Source organism: Hemibagrus wyckioides, linkage group LG23, assembly GCF_019097595.1.
Source record: "Hemibagrus wyckioides isolate EC202008001 linkage group LG23, SWU_Hwy_1.0, whole genome shotgun sequence".
NCBI lineage: Eukaryota > Metazoa > Chordata > Actinopteri > Siluriformes > Bagridae > Hemibagrus > Hemibagrus wyckioides.
In genome coordinates, this window is record NC_080732.1 from 15,634,350 (window position 1) to 15,653,137 (window position 18,788).

The 18,788-nt window shown below is 41.8% G+C and overlaps 1 protein-coding gene across 1 annotated transcript in view; it reads right to left on the bottom strand.

Moving 5' to 3' along the window:
- Window positions 1-18,788, bottom strand: part of LOC131344471 (mannosyl-oligosaccharide 1,2-alpha-mannosidase IA) — a 246,146-nt gene that overhangs the window by 78,444 nt on the left and 148,914 nt on the right. Inside the window, exon 3 of the mRNA XM_058376798.1 lies at window positions 4,100-4,215. Coding sequence (XP_058232781.1) covers window positions 4,100-4,215 — 116 coding nt within the window. The remainder of the gene's footprint in view (window positions 1-4,099; window positions 4,216-18,788) is intronic.

Consider the following 18,788-nt stretch of genomic DNA (forward strand, 5'->3'; position numbering starts at 1 on the left):
AATGCCTTTTTGGAATGCTTTCTGTGGGTTTTGTAAACGGTAGAAGCATTTCTTTCCTCTTATATACACCAGTGTGATCCACAGCCCCTTTTTATTACAATAGGAAATTATGCAGATTCGAGTAAACCATGGGAGGTGAACCTGAATGTGAGCTTGGCTCGTGAGCTGCATGCGACTCTTCCGTCTATTCATGTGTTCTGTATTGTGTGTTTGTTTGGTTTATTTATTTATATCAAAATTTTGTCAAAATATATTTTTTAAACGTTTATTTATTTATTATGTTTTTTTTTCTATTAATTTGGCAGAATCTTGGTATGAATTAAAAATATATATATATATATAAATAAATAAATGTAGTGTTTGTTTGGTTTATTTATTTATACAAAAATGTTGCCAAAATAAATTTTCAAAATGTTTATTTATTTATACCAAGATTTTGCCAAAATATTTTGTGAAAAGATGTTTATTGTATTTATTAATTAATTAATTAATTTATTTATTTATTAATACATACCAAGATTTTGTCAAAAATATTTTTATGTTTTTTTATTTATTTATTTAATTATTTATTATATAATCGAATTTTTTAAAATTCATTTTGATGGCTTTTTCCCCCTCATGCAATTCAATGTAAGCTAACAAATAACACGAGCTAACGCTACCTGGTTGACTTGTGACTTTCGTTAGTGTGACTCATCAGCATACAGATAAAGCTCAAATATGCAGATGAGCAAGGCTCTTTTATATCTAAAAGGAAGGAAGGATTTCTTTTTTTTTAGTTGAAAAGAAACAAAACCCTTTCTGCTTGATATGCCTGACTCGTTTTCCACTGGCGCATTTTAAGGCTTGAAATCTTTGAGTGCTATTTCACCTCACTCCATCCTAACATGTGCTGGGAATTTCCCAGAGGCAATGAAGTTCACAAACACAAGGTAAACACATTGGAAAGCTAGTCAGAAAAGCTCTTTCAAACGCATTCAGTCACATTAGCATCCTATCAGCTGCCACGGAACACTGCTTGTGCTAAAAAGCACCTCGATGATGTTGCTATATTTATATTCAGATCTTGAGAAGTGCTGAAAGACTCTTGTTGTGTGGCTGTTTACTCGCATTTGTTTTTGTTTCTTTTGTTTTGTTTTTAGCCTCGTCATGCTGAACAGGTTCACCACCTGGACTTAACATTATCAAATCCTACTTTTCTGCGGTAATCAGTGTATTTTTGGGCTGTTTTTTAAAGACATAGCATAAAGTGTTATGCCTATTTGTCGTGTTTTTCCTGAAAGAATGACGAACATGCTAATTAGCTAAACAGTTAGCCTTAGTCACAACATTGCCGTGCTCATTGAGGTTTAGGTTACGGTTAACGAAGTAATTTATCACCACATCTAGGGGAAAATCTTCTCATGTTTTCAGCAGTTTCCACTGCTATAAGTTTACAGTGCTCATATTTAAGACTTAATGGCTATGTACAAGCTAGCACAGTTCCTAGCTGTTGACGTGAAGTGTGTTTTTAGCAATTCACCAGCACGTCTGAGAGAAATATTGTTTTTCTCAACAGTTTTGTTTAAAATGTAATGGCTATGGATTAGCTAGCTAGCTGGCCAAACTGTTGCCTAGTCACAAGCTAGTTTAGTTTTGGAACGATCCTTCGTACGACGTCACGAAAGATCTCCTTTTTTAGCCATTCTTTTTCCTTTCTCAGGTAGCGGCAGTACTTATATTTATTTCCATGATGTTTGAAAGGCTAAGCCGGAATTTTTGAATCTGTTTTTGGAGAATGTACGAATTTTGCAAGGACTCACGGACAGTCCGGTTCTAGTGCGTCCAGCCCATTAAGGCGTCATTAACAGCCACTTTATGCTTTCAGTCTCTCGTGTTACGGAGCAAAGATGAGGACAGATAGCCAAATAAAGCCTGGTTCAGTTCTCCCTCCATCTCCCTGTCTCTGCATCCATTATTATAGGATTAGTCTGCACCCTTGCTATGTCCTTTTCAAGCCTCGCTCCCTCCTTCTTTCCTGAAAAGCCCAGAGACAAAAGCAAGGCTGTTAGTAGCTGCACCAGACAGCCTTTTTGGTGAGTGTTTGATTTGGAACGAATCCTGCTGATCAAACACACGCTGAAGGAAACAGTCGATCCGAGCGGAGTTTGAATCGATGGCCCTGCTCTGAGGAAACACTCAGACAGGGCCGGGCGGATTAGAGCTGGAGAGCGACGAGCTGATAAGCCTTCCGGAGCCTCAGCCTCGGTTTAGCTCAACACTGGCCTTTATTTCTTTATCTGTTTATTTGGATACCTATTAGAGCTGACACTAATGAGAGCTCACTTAACCAGAGCCTACACAAAACAACACTATTCACTTTACTTAACAAAACGGGATAAAGGGAATAAAGCTGGTCTTGGCTGTGCTGGGATCAGGAATGTGTGCTGTTGGGTGTATTTTATTTGCGAGTACTGTGATGTGGTATAAACTTATACACTACACTTAAACATTATTGAATATCAGAATAGAACTTGTCAAAAATAATGCCGTATTATTTTGCATTACAAATGTGTTTATTTGTAAATGAATAAAATATGCAAATGAGGTAGCGGTTAATTAAACCCATGCTAATTTGCATATCAGTGAATTCATTTTTCAAGAAATGTATTGCAGTTTATTAAATATCAGGGGAGGGGGCATTGTCATGTATGGAAAGGAAATGAATTATGTAGAATCATTTTCTGAAGGCTGAGAAAATGAAAACTGCTGTTATATATAAAGTCACAAATTGTGACAGTTATGTTAAGGCAATTAAGACCATTATTATGTTCTGTTCTAGCCCTGTCTCTCCTCCTCCTGTCACTGGTGTTACCCAACAACTGTGTTCACCTGTTCTGTGTTTCTTCTTGATTATTTTGCAAACGAATACCTTATAATCTTATCAAGTGCACCACAGAGATTTGAGACATGTTTTCTGATGCAAGTTTCTTCCAATTTTCTGACTTGTTATTCTATATTATCATCGATTATGATGTTGCTCCTGCTATAATATTTAGAGTTTGAATATATGCATTTGCCTTATTCACCACAGCAACCAACAATGTGTCTGAGACTTAAACACTATTATTAATTTAGTATAGTCAAAGGAATTAGAGTACATGCTTAGAATTATAGGCAAAACCACAGAAAAATCCATGTTGAATGACCTGCCTGTTAATCTTTATAATTAAAATATTATCACTAGTTTCCAAGTTTTATTTTATAATGAGTTTGAACTTCTTTCACAGACATGTTGGGTTTTTTCCCCCATGTTGACTGGTTTCCTACATTACCCACAATTCCTTCTAACTACCTGCCAAAAATGAGCCATATTGATAATGCCATAATGATGCCATAATGATGCCAATTAAAAATAAAACATGGCTGCGTGTTACGGCATACACCGATCAGGCATGTTATGACCACCTGTATAATAATAATAATATTGTGTTCATCCCCCTTTTGCTGCCCTGACCTGTTGATGCATGGACTCCACTAGATCCCTGAAGGTGTGCTGTGGTATCTGATGTTAGCAGCAGATTTTTTTAAGTCCTGTAAGTTGGGAGGGTTGGGTGGGACCTCAATGGATCGGACTTGTTTGGCCAGTACATTCCACAGATACTCGATTGGATTGAGCTCTGGGGAATTTGGAGGCCAAGTCAACGCCTCAAACTGGTCGTTGTGGTCATCAAACTTTTCCTGAACCATTTTTGCTTTGTGGCACGGTGCATTAATCTTGATGAGATGTACATGGTCTGCAACAATGCTTAGTTAGGTGGTACGTGTCAAAGTAACATCCACATGGACGGCAGGACCCAAGGTTTCCCAGCAGAACATTGCCCAAAGCATGACACTGCCTCCGCCGGCTTCCCTTCTTCCCATAGTGCATCCTGGTGCCATGTGTTCCCCTGGTAAGCGATTCACATGCACCCGGCCATCCACGTGACGTAAAAGAAAACATGATTCATCAGACCAGACCATAATGTTATACCAGATCTATCTCCCACCGTTTAACCGGGACACTCACAGTTTCTTGGTTCAGAATCGTGTAGTTGTCAGTGTGTAAACATGTTCTTACCAAATCCAGGTCCAGGCTGGTGCGTATCCACTCTTTAGCCTCTTTATAATCCTCCGTTAGACCCATGATGTACAGTGTATCCAGAGAATCCACAATGGTGGCCCCTCGCAGACCCCCTGCCAACACACACACAAAAATGAATTCAGTTATACTGCAGCAGGATTTTCAGCTGAATTTTGCTTTCCTACCTCTGAGACCCCGCCCCCTACACCATGTTTTGATTTAGCGAGAATGATGATTTTATGTAAGAAAAATAAATCGATGAGGGCGTCGAAGCAGTGACAAACTACATGAAGTACTCTGGGTTCATCGGAGAATAAATCCTGCTCAAGAATGTAATACTGTGTTTCCTGCTGGAATTTAAATGGGGTTTGGCTTTAAATGTAAATTGAGAGTAAGAACCGAGTATTACCCAAATAGCCGGGTGATACTATGTCTTTAAATGTTATAGCCTTTGTTCAGCGATGGTCCTTGATGTCCTGCTGTTGCTCCAATACTAATAATTGATTTGATTCATTGTTGAAAAGCCTCTTTCTGATGTGTACCATGGAGTGGAACCTGGGTTGAGGTAATTTCAGTCTGTAATTTCTTACACTGGTACTACTGGTGCCTCTTCAGCATTGCGAATAAAGCAACGTAAATCCCACAGCTTTAGCACCATCACTGGGATCTTAATCCGCACTTAACTGCCAATAAAGAATCAAAATAAAAGCGGTGTGCCGAAATGAGCGTGTGAGCCGGTCCCCTCTCTCCGGCGCATGAATTCGGTGCACTTCATTTAGCGTTATTAAATCCTCTTTCCAACTATAATAAGAAATGCACTGAGACTTTTTTATTTAATATGCCAAAACCTCAAATGAGTATATGGTGAATGGGGGGGGGGGGTGATGGTCCTGGTTTATTGGGTGAAAATATGAGGCAGCGTCTTCCTCTACACACAAACACACACAACATCAACAGTGCTTTTATTGCATTAGGGAGAATAAATTGCGCGCGGTGGTAAGAGCTAATGAAAAGTATATCAGCAAATGAGATGGAGGACGTTGCAAAAGCACGAGGAATCTTGTGCACAAATGCCATAGCTGGGACAACAGGGAGAAGGTTGTAATCAGCCTGCTGAGACACCATGTCCAATGAGACACCATTCTCAGTAGAGCTTCAATGAATCAAATGGCACAACAACTTGTTTACAGTAATAATCAGTCAGTTGTTCTCAATCCAACATTGCTTTATGAAACAGAGAATGCTTATAGTACATAACAGAAAAAAGAATGACAATAGATTTTGCATGCAAAAAGACTGAAAAGAAGGTTTGAAATACACAATATTGCCAAAATATTTGGGACACCCCTCCAAATTCAGGTGTTGTTTTTCAGGGGTTGGGTTCAGCCCCTTAGTTCCAGTGAAAAGGAACTCTTAATACTTCAGCATAACAAGACATTTTGACAATTTCATGCTCCCTACTTTGTGGGAACAGTTTGGGGATGACCCCTTCCTGTTCCAACATGACTGCACACTAGTGCACAAAGCAAGGTCCATAAAGACATGGATGGGTGAGTTTGGTGTGGAAGTGGAACTTCACTAATTTGGAGGAACTTGACTGACCTGAAATGTCTTGGTATGAAGCTGAAGCATTAAGAGTTCCTTTCACTGGAACTAAGGGGCCGAGCCCAACCCCTGAAAAACAACTTGATTTGCAGAAGTGTCCCAAAACTTTTGTCAATATAGCATATATTGCAGGTAGAATATGTTGGAAAATATTTGAGAAAATATATTGAACAGTTTGTATGTTAAGATATTGGACTATATTGGAGCCTAAACTGGATTATTGCAATATATTGACATTTATACTGACTTTTATTTGAAAAGTTGTGTATTGGTATACTGGAATATACTGAAGATGACACTGGACACTTTTCATATTGGTATATTGGAATATATTGGAGACTCAGATGATCCTCCGCCTCCTCAGATTTCACTGTCAGCACTAATCATTGTGAAGCCTCGAACTTATTTACACCAAATCTCCTGAACCCAGTGTTATTTATTTTTTTTATTTGTTATCATGAGGATACATGGTCCTTGTCTTGTTTTGTTCTAGGAGCTCAGTATCTTGTTATCTTTATGTGTGCAGTGATCTGTATCTGTGCCTCAAATATCTGTAGTTGTATATGCGTTTGGATTTAAACTCAAAGGGGGTGTGGCCTAAATTGGAAAATCCATTTAGATTTACATCCATATGTGCTTGTCAAACATCCCAATCCAAAACCGTGGTCATTAACACGCAATTGGCTTTTTCTTTCCAGCAATAACAGCTTCCACTCCACTGGGAAGGCGTTCTAGACTTTGGACTGTTGCTCTGAGGAGGTTAAGAGCATTGAGTTTGTGTTATCTGAAGACTGAAATAAAAATGCCTCACTTGTGTGTTTTTTTCTGGCATCCCACATGATCACAGGCATGATGTAACCTCTGGTCTTCACAAACACCTAGTCAGATGGTTACATTTAGCTTAGTTTAAGTTTACTTAAATACTTAATACTTAATACTTACTGCATTATTAATGACCATTGTTTCAATGGTACCCTTATTTACTTACTTTAGAGCTGGATATAAATCCTCTCACACTAGCTACTATCACACTATCTGAAGATTTTGTCTAATCTTCATCACATACCGTATATTTTTATATTGGTGTATATATAGAAGCTAATATTAAAGTGTGTGTGTGTGTGTGTTGCTATATTGGAATATACTGCAGACAGTATATTGGTATTTTGGAAAATACTGCACTCTAATGTAAAGGGGAATATTGGAATATACTTGAAATGGTTTTAATAGTGCAAAGTTTAAGGTATTTTTTATGTAAGTGGATGAGTTTTTTTTTAATATATTTTAAAATATATTTAAAACTTTTTTACATTTCTTCCACTTATATTTATATATTTTATTTTATGTTTTATTTGATTTATCTTTTTATTTTTTCATTTTATTTATTTATTTTGGTTTTTGTTTGTTTTTTCCCCTCATTCTCTATGATGATCTGGTTAGATAGATCTTTCATGCAACATACAGCATTACACTTATTCCTTATATTTATATATATCCGCAGAGACCTACACCGGAGTCAGGACACACTCTCGGTCTATAATTACCAGCATTTCCCATTAACCGTAACTTGCTGGGATTTGAACTCATAATCTTCCAGGCACTAAAAACTAACCATAGGAGTTGAACTAAAAATGAAACACTGCACCATTTAAGCAGCCCTTAACATCTACATCTACTAGTCCTGTGATGCAATTTTGGTGCAATGTGCTTTATTCCCGGTTGCCTTCGAGCAAACTGCAGTTACGGAGGTCAGAACACAGCAGTGCACCTGGATAATTGTGGCAAAACGAAAGCTGGTTAAGAAGTCAGTCTTTTTTAAAATGCTTGGCCTTGGAACTGAACATGAAACAGCAGTGGCTTCTCTACAGGTGATGGGTGCATTTCTGGATCAGTGTGGTAAAACATAAAACTGTCATGATGCGGTCAATTACTTTTCTTCTGTAGATGACAATCTGCCGTCTCTTGCTTTTCTCTACGTCTCTCCTTCCAGCTATCTCGTTCTTTCTCTGTTTCTTTCTTCCTCTCTTGCGAAACCACGACTCTCACTTCTCTAATATGGCAATGATTAAGTCTTGCTTTAACCGAAGACCTTGTACAAGGAACATACACTTTGATGAAGATGAAGTTCCATCACGCTAATAAATGTTGGAAAATGGCATTTGCATTCATGCAGCCATGCAACAAAGGCTTGTTATACAAGCCACTAACACTCTTTGTTTGTCACGTCTCGGTTAAGATGTGCTGTCAAAGCTTCATGGATTTATGTGTTAATAACCAGCTAATGCATTGTATGAGGTAGGTGGTATAAGGTTCAGTAGCTTGTGACGCAACTGGATGCTTGATCATTGGTTGGGTGATCTCAAGACCATTAGAAGACCTCAGATGTACCCATGAGCATCTGTTAATTGCTATAGATAAAGGCTAAAGAGGTCAATGACCAAGTTGCACAGGTGATATATCACTTCTCGGGCAGGAATTAAGGGACTAGCATGGTTACAAGCATGACAAGTGTTGGCTCAATGGGTTAAGGTTAAAATTCGAGCTGTCCATCAGAAGGTTGTGAATTCAAAGCTGGGTCCTTGAGTAAGACCTTCAACCCTCAACTGCAATGATTTGTCCTGTCTCAGACTGTAAGTCAAATGGTTCAGCCGAATGAACACAGGACCTCAACTGCTGACCCCTGAACTGCTAAATCCGAATCAGATTTGGGAACGGTCCGGTGAGACGGAAGGTCAGGAGACACTGTCCAAACTCATCCTAAACCCCCTCTCTTCTTACAGCTCTTTAAATTATAAATCGTAAGACTCACACTTGCGGAGATATCCTAACGCAACCCTTAGTTTTACATGCAGATAGCCTTCCCTGACATTACCTACGTCGGGGACTAAAAAAGACAGATTACGACTTGCATTTTTTATGCTTTGTGAGCAAAGAAAGGTGATTTGCAATTAAAATGATGGGGATGGAGGAGAAGGACTGAAAGTAAAATGGCAGTTAATGTAGTCTGTTTCTGTTGCGGGTATGTTGTGCACTGGAGCGTGGCTGATGGGAATCAAAGCAGACCTGCTTCTGATAGATTGACTGGGAGAAAGGAAGGGGCAGAACAATCCATCAGCTGCCACTGCCATGTTTTTTGGATTATTCTTCTTCCTTAAAGAATTGCTCACCACAAAGGAGCACTAATACAGGACCCCTAAACACATGCCTAAACATTGACCTCGAGCGCAGCCCCAAACACCAGCACAGGCCCCTAACACAGGCCTAAACACTGGTTCAGGCCCCTAAAAGAGACAGAAAATACAGATCCAGCATCCTAACTCTAGCCCACATCCAGTCTGTGCTACTTGTGCAAATGTTGACTTGCCCTTAATACAAGCCCCAAACACAAAGAAGTCTCGATTCTATAACAGGCTTTGGCCCAAACACAGACCTCTAAGACAGGGCTACTCACAGATAACAGGTCACTCAAATACACACTAATACCTCTAATACAGTCCCAGTGAAACTCTCTAATGCAGACCAAACACACACTCAGGCCCAAAACAGAGAAACAAACACACAATACTCAGATCAATACCACAGGCCAAAAACACACAATCAGGTCCCCAATACAGACCCAAAACACACTGAAGGCCCTAACATAGACCCAAACACACACTCAGGGCTCTAACACAGACCCAAAACACACTGAAGGCCCTAACATAGACCCAAACACACACTCAAGGCTCTAACACAGACCCAAACACACACTCAAGGCCCTAGCACAGACCCAAACACACACTCAAGGCCCTAAAACAGACCCAAACACACACTCAAGGCCCTAATATAGACCCAAACACACACTCAAGGCCCTAGCACAGACCCAAACACACACTCAAGGCCCTAACATAGACCCAAACACATTCTCAGGGCTCTAACACAGACCCAAACACACACTCAAGGCCCTAAAACAGACCCAAACACACACTCAAGGCCCTAGCACAGACCCAAACACACACTCAAGGCCCTAAAACAGACCCAAACACACACTCAAGGCCCTAATATAGACCCAAACACACACTCAAGGCCCTAATATAGACCCAAACACACACTCAGGGCTCTAACACAGACCCAAACACACACTCAAGGCCCTAGCACAGACCCAAACACACACTCAAGGCCCTAACACAGACCCAAACACACACTCAAGGCCCTAGCACAGACCCAAACACACACTCAAGGCCCTAACACAGACCCAAACACACACTCAAGGCCCTAATATAGACCCAAACACACACTCAAGGCTCTAACACAGACCCAAACACACACTCAAGGCCCTAGCACAGACCCAAACACACACTCAAGGCCCTAACATAGACCCAAACACATTCTCAGGGCTCTAACACAGACCCAAACACACACTCAAGGCCCTAAAACAGACCCAAACACACACTCAAGGCCCTAATATAGACCCAAACACACACTCAAGGCCCTAATATAGACCCAAACACACACTCAGGGCTCTAACACAGACCCAAACACACACTCAAGGCCCTAGCACAGACCCAAACACACACTCAAGGCCCTAACACAGACCCAAACACACACTCAAGGCCCTAATATAGACCCAAACACACACTCAGGGCTCTAACACAGACCCAAACACACACTCAAGGCCCTAATATAGACCCAAACACACACTCAGGGCTCTAACACAGACCCAAAACACACTGAAGGCCCTAACATAGACCCAAACACACACTCAAGGCTCTAACACAGACCCAAACACACACTCAAGGCCCTAGCACAGACCCAAACACACACTCAAGGCCCTAACATAGACCCAAACACATTCTCAGGGCTCTAACACAGACCCAAACACACACTCAAGGCCCTAAAACAGACCCAAACACACACTCAAGGCCCTAGCACAGACCCAAACACACACTCAAGGCCCTAAAACAGACCCAAACACACACTCAAGGCCCTAATATAGACCCAAACACACACTCAAGGCCCTAATATAGACCCAAACACACACTCAGGGCTCTAACACAGACCCAAACACACACTCAAGGCCCTAAAACAGACCCAAACACACACTCAAGGCCCTAACACAGACCCAAACACACACTCAAGGCCCTAACACAGACCCAAACACACACTCAAGGCCCTAATATAGACCCAAACACACACTCAGGGCTCTAACACAGACCCAAACACACACTCAAGGCCCTAATATAGACCCAAACACACACTCAGGGCTCTAACACAGACCCAAACACACACTCAAGGCCCTAACACAGACCCAAACACACACTCAAGGCCCTAATATAGACCCAAACACACACTCAAGGCCCTAGCACAGACCCAAACACACACTCAAGGCCCTAACATAGACCCAAACACATTCTCAGGGCTCTAACACAGACCCAAACACACACTCAAGGCCCTAAAACAGACCCAAACACACACTCAAGGCCCTAGCACAGACCCAAACACACACTCAAGGCCCTAAAACAGACCCAAACACACACTCAAGGCCCTAATATAGACCCAAACACACACTCAAGGCCCTAATATAGACCCAAACACACACTCAGGGCTCTAACACAGACCCAAACACACACTCAAGGCCCTAGCACAGACCCAAACACACACTCAAGGCTCTAACATAGACCCAAACACACACTCAGGGCTCTAACACAAGCTCAGAAACATACTCAGGGCCCTAACACAGACCCAAACACACACTCAGGGCCCTAACACAGGCCCAAATACACACTCAGGGACCTAACACAGACCCAAATACACACTCAGGGCCCTAACACAGGCCATAACACAGGGTCAAACACACACTCAGGGCCCTAACACAAGCCATAAAGAAGGCCCAAACACACACTCAGGGCCCTAACACAAGCCCAAATACACACTCAGGGCCCTAACACAGGCCCAAATACACACTCAGAGCCCTAACACAGGCCCAAATACACACTCAGGGCCCTAACACAGGCCCAAATACACACTCAGGGCCCTAATACAGACCCAAACACACACGAGAGGGCCATAATACAGACCCAAACACACACTCAGGGCCCTAATACAGACCCAAACACACACGAGAGGGCCCTAATACAGACCCAAACACACACTCAGGGCCATAATAGAGACCCAAACACACACTCAGGGCCCCAATACAGACCCAAACACAAACTCAGAGCCCTAATACAGACCCAAACACACACTCAGGGCCCTAATACAGGCCCAAATACACACTCAGGGCCCTAACACAGGCCCAAATACACACTCAGGGCCCTAACACAGGCCCAAATACACACTCAGGGCCCTAATACAGACCCAAACACACACGAGAGGGCCATAATACAGACCCAAACACACACTCAGGGCCCTAATACAGACCCAAACACACACGAGAGGGCCCTAATACAGACCCAAACACACACTCAGGGCCATAATAGAGACCCAAACACACACTCAGGGCCCCAATACAGACCCAAACACACACTCAGTGCCCTAATACAGACCCAAACATACACTCAGGACCCTAATACAGACCCAAACACAAACTCAGAGCCCTAATACAGACCCAAACACAAACTCAGAGCCCTAATACAGACCCAAACACACACTCAGGGCCCCAATACAGACCCAAACACAAACTCAGAGCCCTAATACAGACCCAAACACACACTCAGGGCCCTAATACAGGCCCAAATACACACTCAGGGCCCTAACACAGGCCCAAATACACACTCAGGGCCCTAACACAGGCCCAAATACACACTCAGGGCCCTAATACAGACCCAAACACACACGAGAGGGCCATAATACAGACCCAAACACACACTCAGGGCCCTAATACAGACCCAAACACACACGAGAGGGCCCTAATACAGACCCAAACACACACTCAGGGCCATAATAGAGACCCAAACACACACTCAGGGCCCCAATACAGACCCAAACACACACTCAGTGCCCTAATACAGACCCAAACATACACTCAGGACCCTAATACAGACCCAAACACAAACTCAGAGCCCTAATACAGACCCAAACACAAACTCAGAGCCCTAATACAGACCCAAACACACACTCAGGGCCCTAATACAGACCCAAACACAAACTCAGAGCCCTAATACAGACCCAAACACACACTCAGGGCCCTAATACAGACCCAAACACACACGAGAGGGCCATAATACAGACCCAAACACACATGAGAGGGCCATAATACAGACCCAAACACACACTCAGGGCCCTAATACAGACCCAAACACACACGAGAGGGCCATAATACAGACCCAAACACACATGAGAGGGCCATAATACAGACCCAAACACACACTCAGGGCCCTAATACAGACCCAAACACACACGAGAGGGCCATAATACAGACCCAAACACACACGAGAGGGCCCTAATACAGACCCAAACACACACGAGAGGGCCCTAATACAGACCCAAACACACACTCAGAGCCATAATAGAGACCCAAACACACACTCAGGGCCCCAATACAGACCCAAACACACACTCAGTGCCCTAATACAGACCCAAACATACACTCAGGACCCTAATACAGACCCAAACACAAACTCAGAGCCCTAATACAGACCCAAAGACAAACTCAGAGCCCTAATACAGACCCAAACACACACTCAGAGCCCTAATACAGACCCAAACACACACTCAGAGCCCTAATACAGACCCATCACACACTCAGAGCCCTAATACAGACCCAAACACACACTCAGAGCCCTAATACAGACCCAAACACACATGGACCCTGCCATTGATGAAAATACTGTAACACAGACTACAGACTAATCAAAACCAATAACCCACTTGCTATTTTAAACTGCAAATATGTGCTAGGAGAGGAAGAGGGGAAATGGGAAAATGAACTGCTCATTAATGTAGCATGCATGTGTTATGATGTGCCAACTCGTTTAGCAAAAGCCAACTGTGAACCACTCACTCAGGAGTTAAACAGCTGGCTCTATGGCATCATTATCAACATACTGGTGTTCCCCAGTCATCACAAAAGAAAAAGAGACTTCAATGAGGCAAAATCACACTGGAGAGACCAATTTTAGCATTACTGAGGGACAAGAGCTGAAACGATGAGTCTCATGTGAGAGGTGAGCGTAGTGCTGCACCAAATGCCAGGTGTGTTCCAATTATCCACTTGATAAACATTTAAATCAGTAAATTTTAGTACAGATACTTTAGTGAAGTGTTCCAAATAATTGGTAAATGAATACATTTTGCTAAATTACTGTATGCAGCAGGACTAGAATAGGACTAAAATAGAACCTCAGGAAAAAAAGACAGCTTAATTTCACCTAGGGCAAGTGCAGCTTCCTTTTACTGTGTAAAGAATAATGCAAGGCAAAGAAGTATGCTTAGGTTGCCACAGTAACGTACCCCATATCCAGGATTAGAAGTGACACGTGCTTGAAGGTGGGTAAGTGTGTGTGTGTATGTGTGTGTGTGTCTAGCTGATAATGGCGTACAGAACCCGGAGTTCATAAATCAGGGGCTGCCAACGTAGCTCTGCGCCTCAGACGCTTTTCATTAGGAGGCATGAAAGTAGATCATTGGTCTTACGCCCTTCTATCACACCCTCCCTCACACTTCCTCCTGTACGCACGCAGCCATCCCTGCCCATTAATTCAAGGGTAACACCTCGGCTGAGTCGATGCGGAGGAAAAACACGATGTTCGTCACGGTATTTGCTCAGTTGCCTTGTGTTGCTATTAAATATAAATTAGGCATGAGGGAAAATGAAGTCATTGCAGACTCAGACACCGGCCTGACCTTTACATAAGGTGTGCGATGTTAGTGGATTCGTGGTTGTCGTGGTAACCGTAACAGCACGAAACGATCAGACGTAACCTCTGAAGGTTGCGAAGAAATGTTTATATTTCAAAATAATCATAAAGTGATTATCTCATATCGGGACTTTACTGAATCAAATTTGTGCATCATGAAACAGTATGTTTATGTGAACCACAACCTACGTCAGCTCGCAGGATTAAAGCTAAGGATCACCAACGCTGTCAAAAGTCGTACACCACAGACCGGCTTGACAAATTGACCGGCCGAACATGGAAATGCCTCTAATCAGCCTCGACGCTGATTCTGCCGCCTTAATTACCGTGACACTTTCTCACACAGGGTTTTAATTGAAGAGAGCAGAAGCGACCGCTGACCCGAGTGGCCCCTGTTCTCTTAGATTAAAGTGACAGCATCCAACCCACCCCTGACAAAGTATTACTACAGCAACGGAGGATAAAAATAACAATGAAAGGAACAAACGACAGAAAGAAAGATAGGCGTTAGCGAGAGCCATGAATAGCAGAGTGTTTACTTCGGGGCTTTGTGAAGGTGTAAAACGAGCTCTCGGAGAGACAAAATCAGAAAGAGGACTTGGCAGACATGCACCATTCTAACACCATTGTGTAGTATAAATAGTGAGTCATGTGATCACATTGAAAATTCCAACAAGAAGAAGTGCACTTCAAGTACCCAGATGATGCACTTATTCAAATGAAAAAAGAAAAATCAGCAAAGTGTGGAACGTTGGATTCGTCATGAACTCAATAATCGCAGCTTTGCTTATGAATAGAAAAAAGGGGTGGGGCTATCAGGTGCTGATTTTGTATGGATAAAAAATTCAAGAAAGAAAGAAAGAGACTGAGAGAGAGAGAGAGAGAGAGAGAAAGAAAGAAAGAAAGAAAGAAAGAAAGAAAGAAAAAGAAAAATTTCCAGAGAAAATTTAAACACAAATATTTCTGTGCATATTTTTATTGTATCTGGAGAATTCAAAGAACATTATGTCCACTAGGGGGCAGGACAAGGCCAAGGCACAGCACAAGAATTTCTAAATTAGTAAAAATTAAAAATATATTGCATACAATTTGTGAAAAATCCATCTCTAATAAATGGAACAGTTTTGTTACTCATTGAACAAAACATGGTTCACTAACTAAAGTTAGCATGCTAACTTTTTTTTTTTGAAGCTCGTACCGTTAAAAATCCAGGCTACAACATTATAAACATGCCGTCTCTTTTTGGGGTGGGGGCGTGTCTAAAACAATGACGGACAAGAAACAACAAGCCAATCCAAATACAAACTTCCATTTCTGTAATTTCTAACTTTTCATTTAATAGAAGGCATTTTTCCAGAACTGTTTTTATTTCCATCTTTGTAACAGACTTAAGGCTTGAGTTTTGTTTCTTTAATATAATTTATATATATATATATATATATATATATATATATATATATATATATATATATATATATATATATATAATTAATTTTTTAATTTAATAATTTCCTAAGAAGTCTGCATTACTCATACTAGAGAGAAAAGACAAATATTGACTACTGGATTTTTAACACCAGCCAAGGTCCATCAGTTTGTCTCTGGCATTATCTATTTTTTTTTTTTTTTTTATAAATTTTGTAAATTTTGTAGATACTCTAATATTTAAGATTCAACGTTTATTTCATTAACATTATTTAAATGTGTACCAAACTAAAATATTGGACTTATTCAAGCCACTGAGCTTTTCATTACCAAACTTTCTCAGGGCCCTAATAAACACACACTCAGGGCCCTAATACATACCCAAACCCACCCAAACATACACTCAGGGCCCCGAAACACACCCAAACCCACCCATACACACACTCAGGGCCCTAATACAGACCCAAACACACACTCAGGGCCCTAATACAGACCCAAACACACACTCGGTGCCCTAATACCGACCCAAACACACACTCGGTGCCCTAATACAGACGCAAACACACACTCAGGGCCCTAATACCGACCCAAACACACACTCAGTGCCCTAATACTGACCCAAACACACACTCAGGGCCCTAATACAGACCCAAACACACACTCAGGGCCCTAATACAGACCCAAACACACACTCAGGGCCCTAATACCGACCCAAACACACACTCAGGGCCCTAATACAGACCCATCACACACTCAGTGCCATAATGCACACCCAAACACACACTCGGGGCCCTAATACAGACCCAAACACACACTCGGGGCCCTAATACAGACCCATCACACACACTCAGTGCCATAATGCACACCCAAACACACACTCGGGGCCCTAATACAGACCCAAACACACACTCAGGGCCCTAATACAGACCCAAACACACACTCAGGGCCCTAATACAGACCCAAACACACACTCGGTGCCCTAATACCGACCCAAACACACACTCGGTGCCCTAATACAAACGCAAACACACACTCAGGGCCCTAATACCGACCCAAACACACACTCAGTGCCCTAATACTGACCCAAACACACACTCAGGGCCCTAATACAGACCCATCACACACACTCAGTGCCATAATACAGACCCAAACACACACTCGGGGCCCTAATACAGACCCAAACACACACTCAGGGCCCAAATACAGACCCAAACCGGATCAACAAACACCTGGTAAACTACATGACAAAATTAAAAAGATTAGAAAGCTGTGAAATAATAATACCTGTTTGGATCAGCAGACCTGTAGTTTTTTCCCCTCACTGACATAAAGGACAAGACAAACTGTAATTATTGCCGTCGCATGCTGTATTTATCCTATCCAATAAGCAATGATGAAGGTTAGGCCAGCGTTGTGCAGTGCATATGTACAGCGTGACATATAAGATTACGAAGAGCCAGGATAATTTGTTCACCCTGGATTCTCTTTAGCTGGAGTTTATAATCATCCAGAGTTAAGTATTTCATGTGTAAAAAGAGGGAAGAAGCCTTGATTACACATTTTTATTGTACAGATTTCTATATAGTAAGAATTGCATGTTTACAATACAAACCAAACTGAAAGCTTTTGCGAATTCAAACATTTTACAGTAGGATTTTTTACAAACAGGTGTTATTATATTTCTCGCAACTTAAAGGAGAAGTTCACTTCCAGAACAAAACTCTGCAAATAATTTCCTCACCCTCTTGTCATCCAAGATGTTCATGTTTTTCTTTCTTCAGTCACAAAGAAATTATGTTTTTGAGCTTCCCAGGGCGAGCTTTTGCGGTTAAAAAGTATACAATTTTCTATTTTTCTAAGAAAATGACCGATCACATCGCTAGATAAGAGCCTTCTTCCTGGGCTGGGATCGAGGTTTAGAGCTCTCTGAAGCTGTATTTAATCTTGCATTTTGGAAGCTCAAACTCGTGGGCACCATTGAAGTCCACTATATGGAGAAAAATCCTGAAATGTTTTCCTCAAAAAACATCATTTCTTTACGACTGAAGAAAGAAAAACATGAACATCTTGGATGACCAGGGGGTGAGGAAATAATTTGTAGAGTTTTGTTCTGGCAGTGAACTTCTCCTTTAATAGCTGGTCATTTACTGAAAACCTTTTTCATAATGCAGTGAGGATTAGGATAGATCTCGCACGCATGAACATGTACAGGAACTAAAAATAAAGAGGAACGCTGGCTTTTCATGGAGAGAGAGAGAGAGAGAGAGAGAGAGAGAGAGAAAAACAACACCACCAAATTGCACCATTTTCCCCGGTGGCAGAAATGCGTGTGGGTTCATCATTAAAGCACAAGAAAGGAACTAACCAGACAGAGCAAAAGGAGTGTGTTTCTTTGTGTCTTTTTTTTTTTTTTTTTTTTTGCTTTTTCACACTCCCAGCCTCATCTGAGCACAATCAAAGAGGAAAAGAGTCGCGGTGAGAGACAGCAGGAGGCCACTGATTGCTGAGCTTCTCTCCGGTGTTACGATAATGACACACGCTAGTCCGGAAAGCAGTGAGCTTATGAAAAGCTCCGCGAGTTTAATGGTTTATGTGTCAGGTGCGAGCGAGAGAGAGAGAGAGAGAGAGAGAGCGAGAGAGAGTGAGCATGAGTGCGCGCGAGAGAGAAAAAGATGCAAATTCGGCCTGCTGTAATGAAGATGTCGCGTTGCATTCACTACCATAGTAGCGACATCTTCATTACGACAAGCCAAAATTTGCTAAATTTGCATTTGCACCACTGAAACACAGACACACTGATTCTCTCTTTCTCTCTCTCT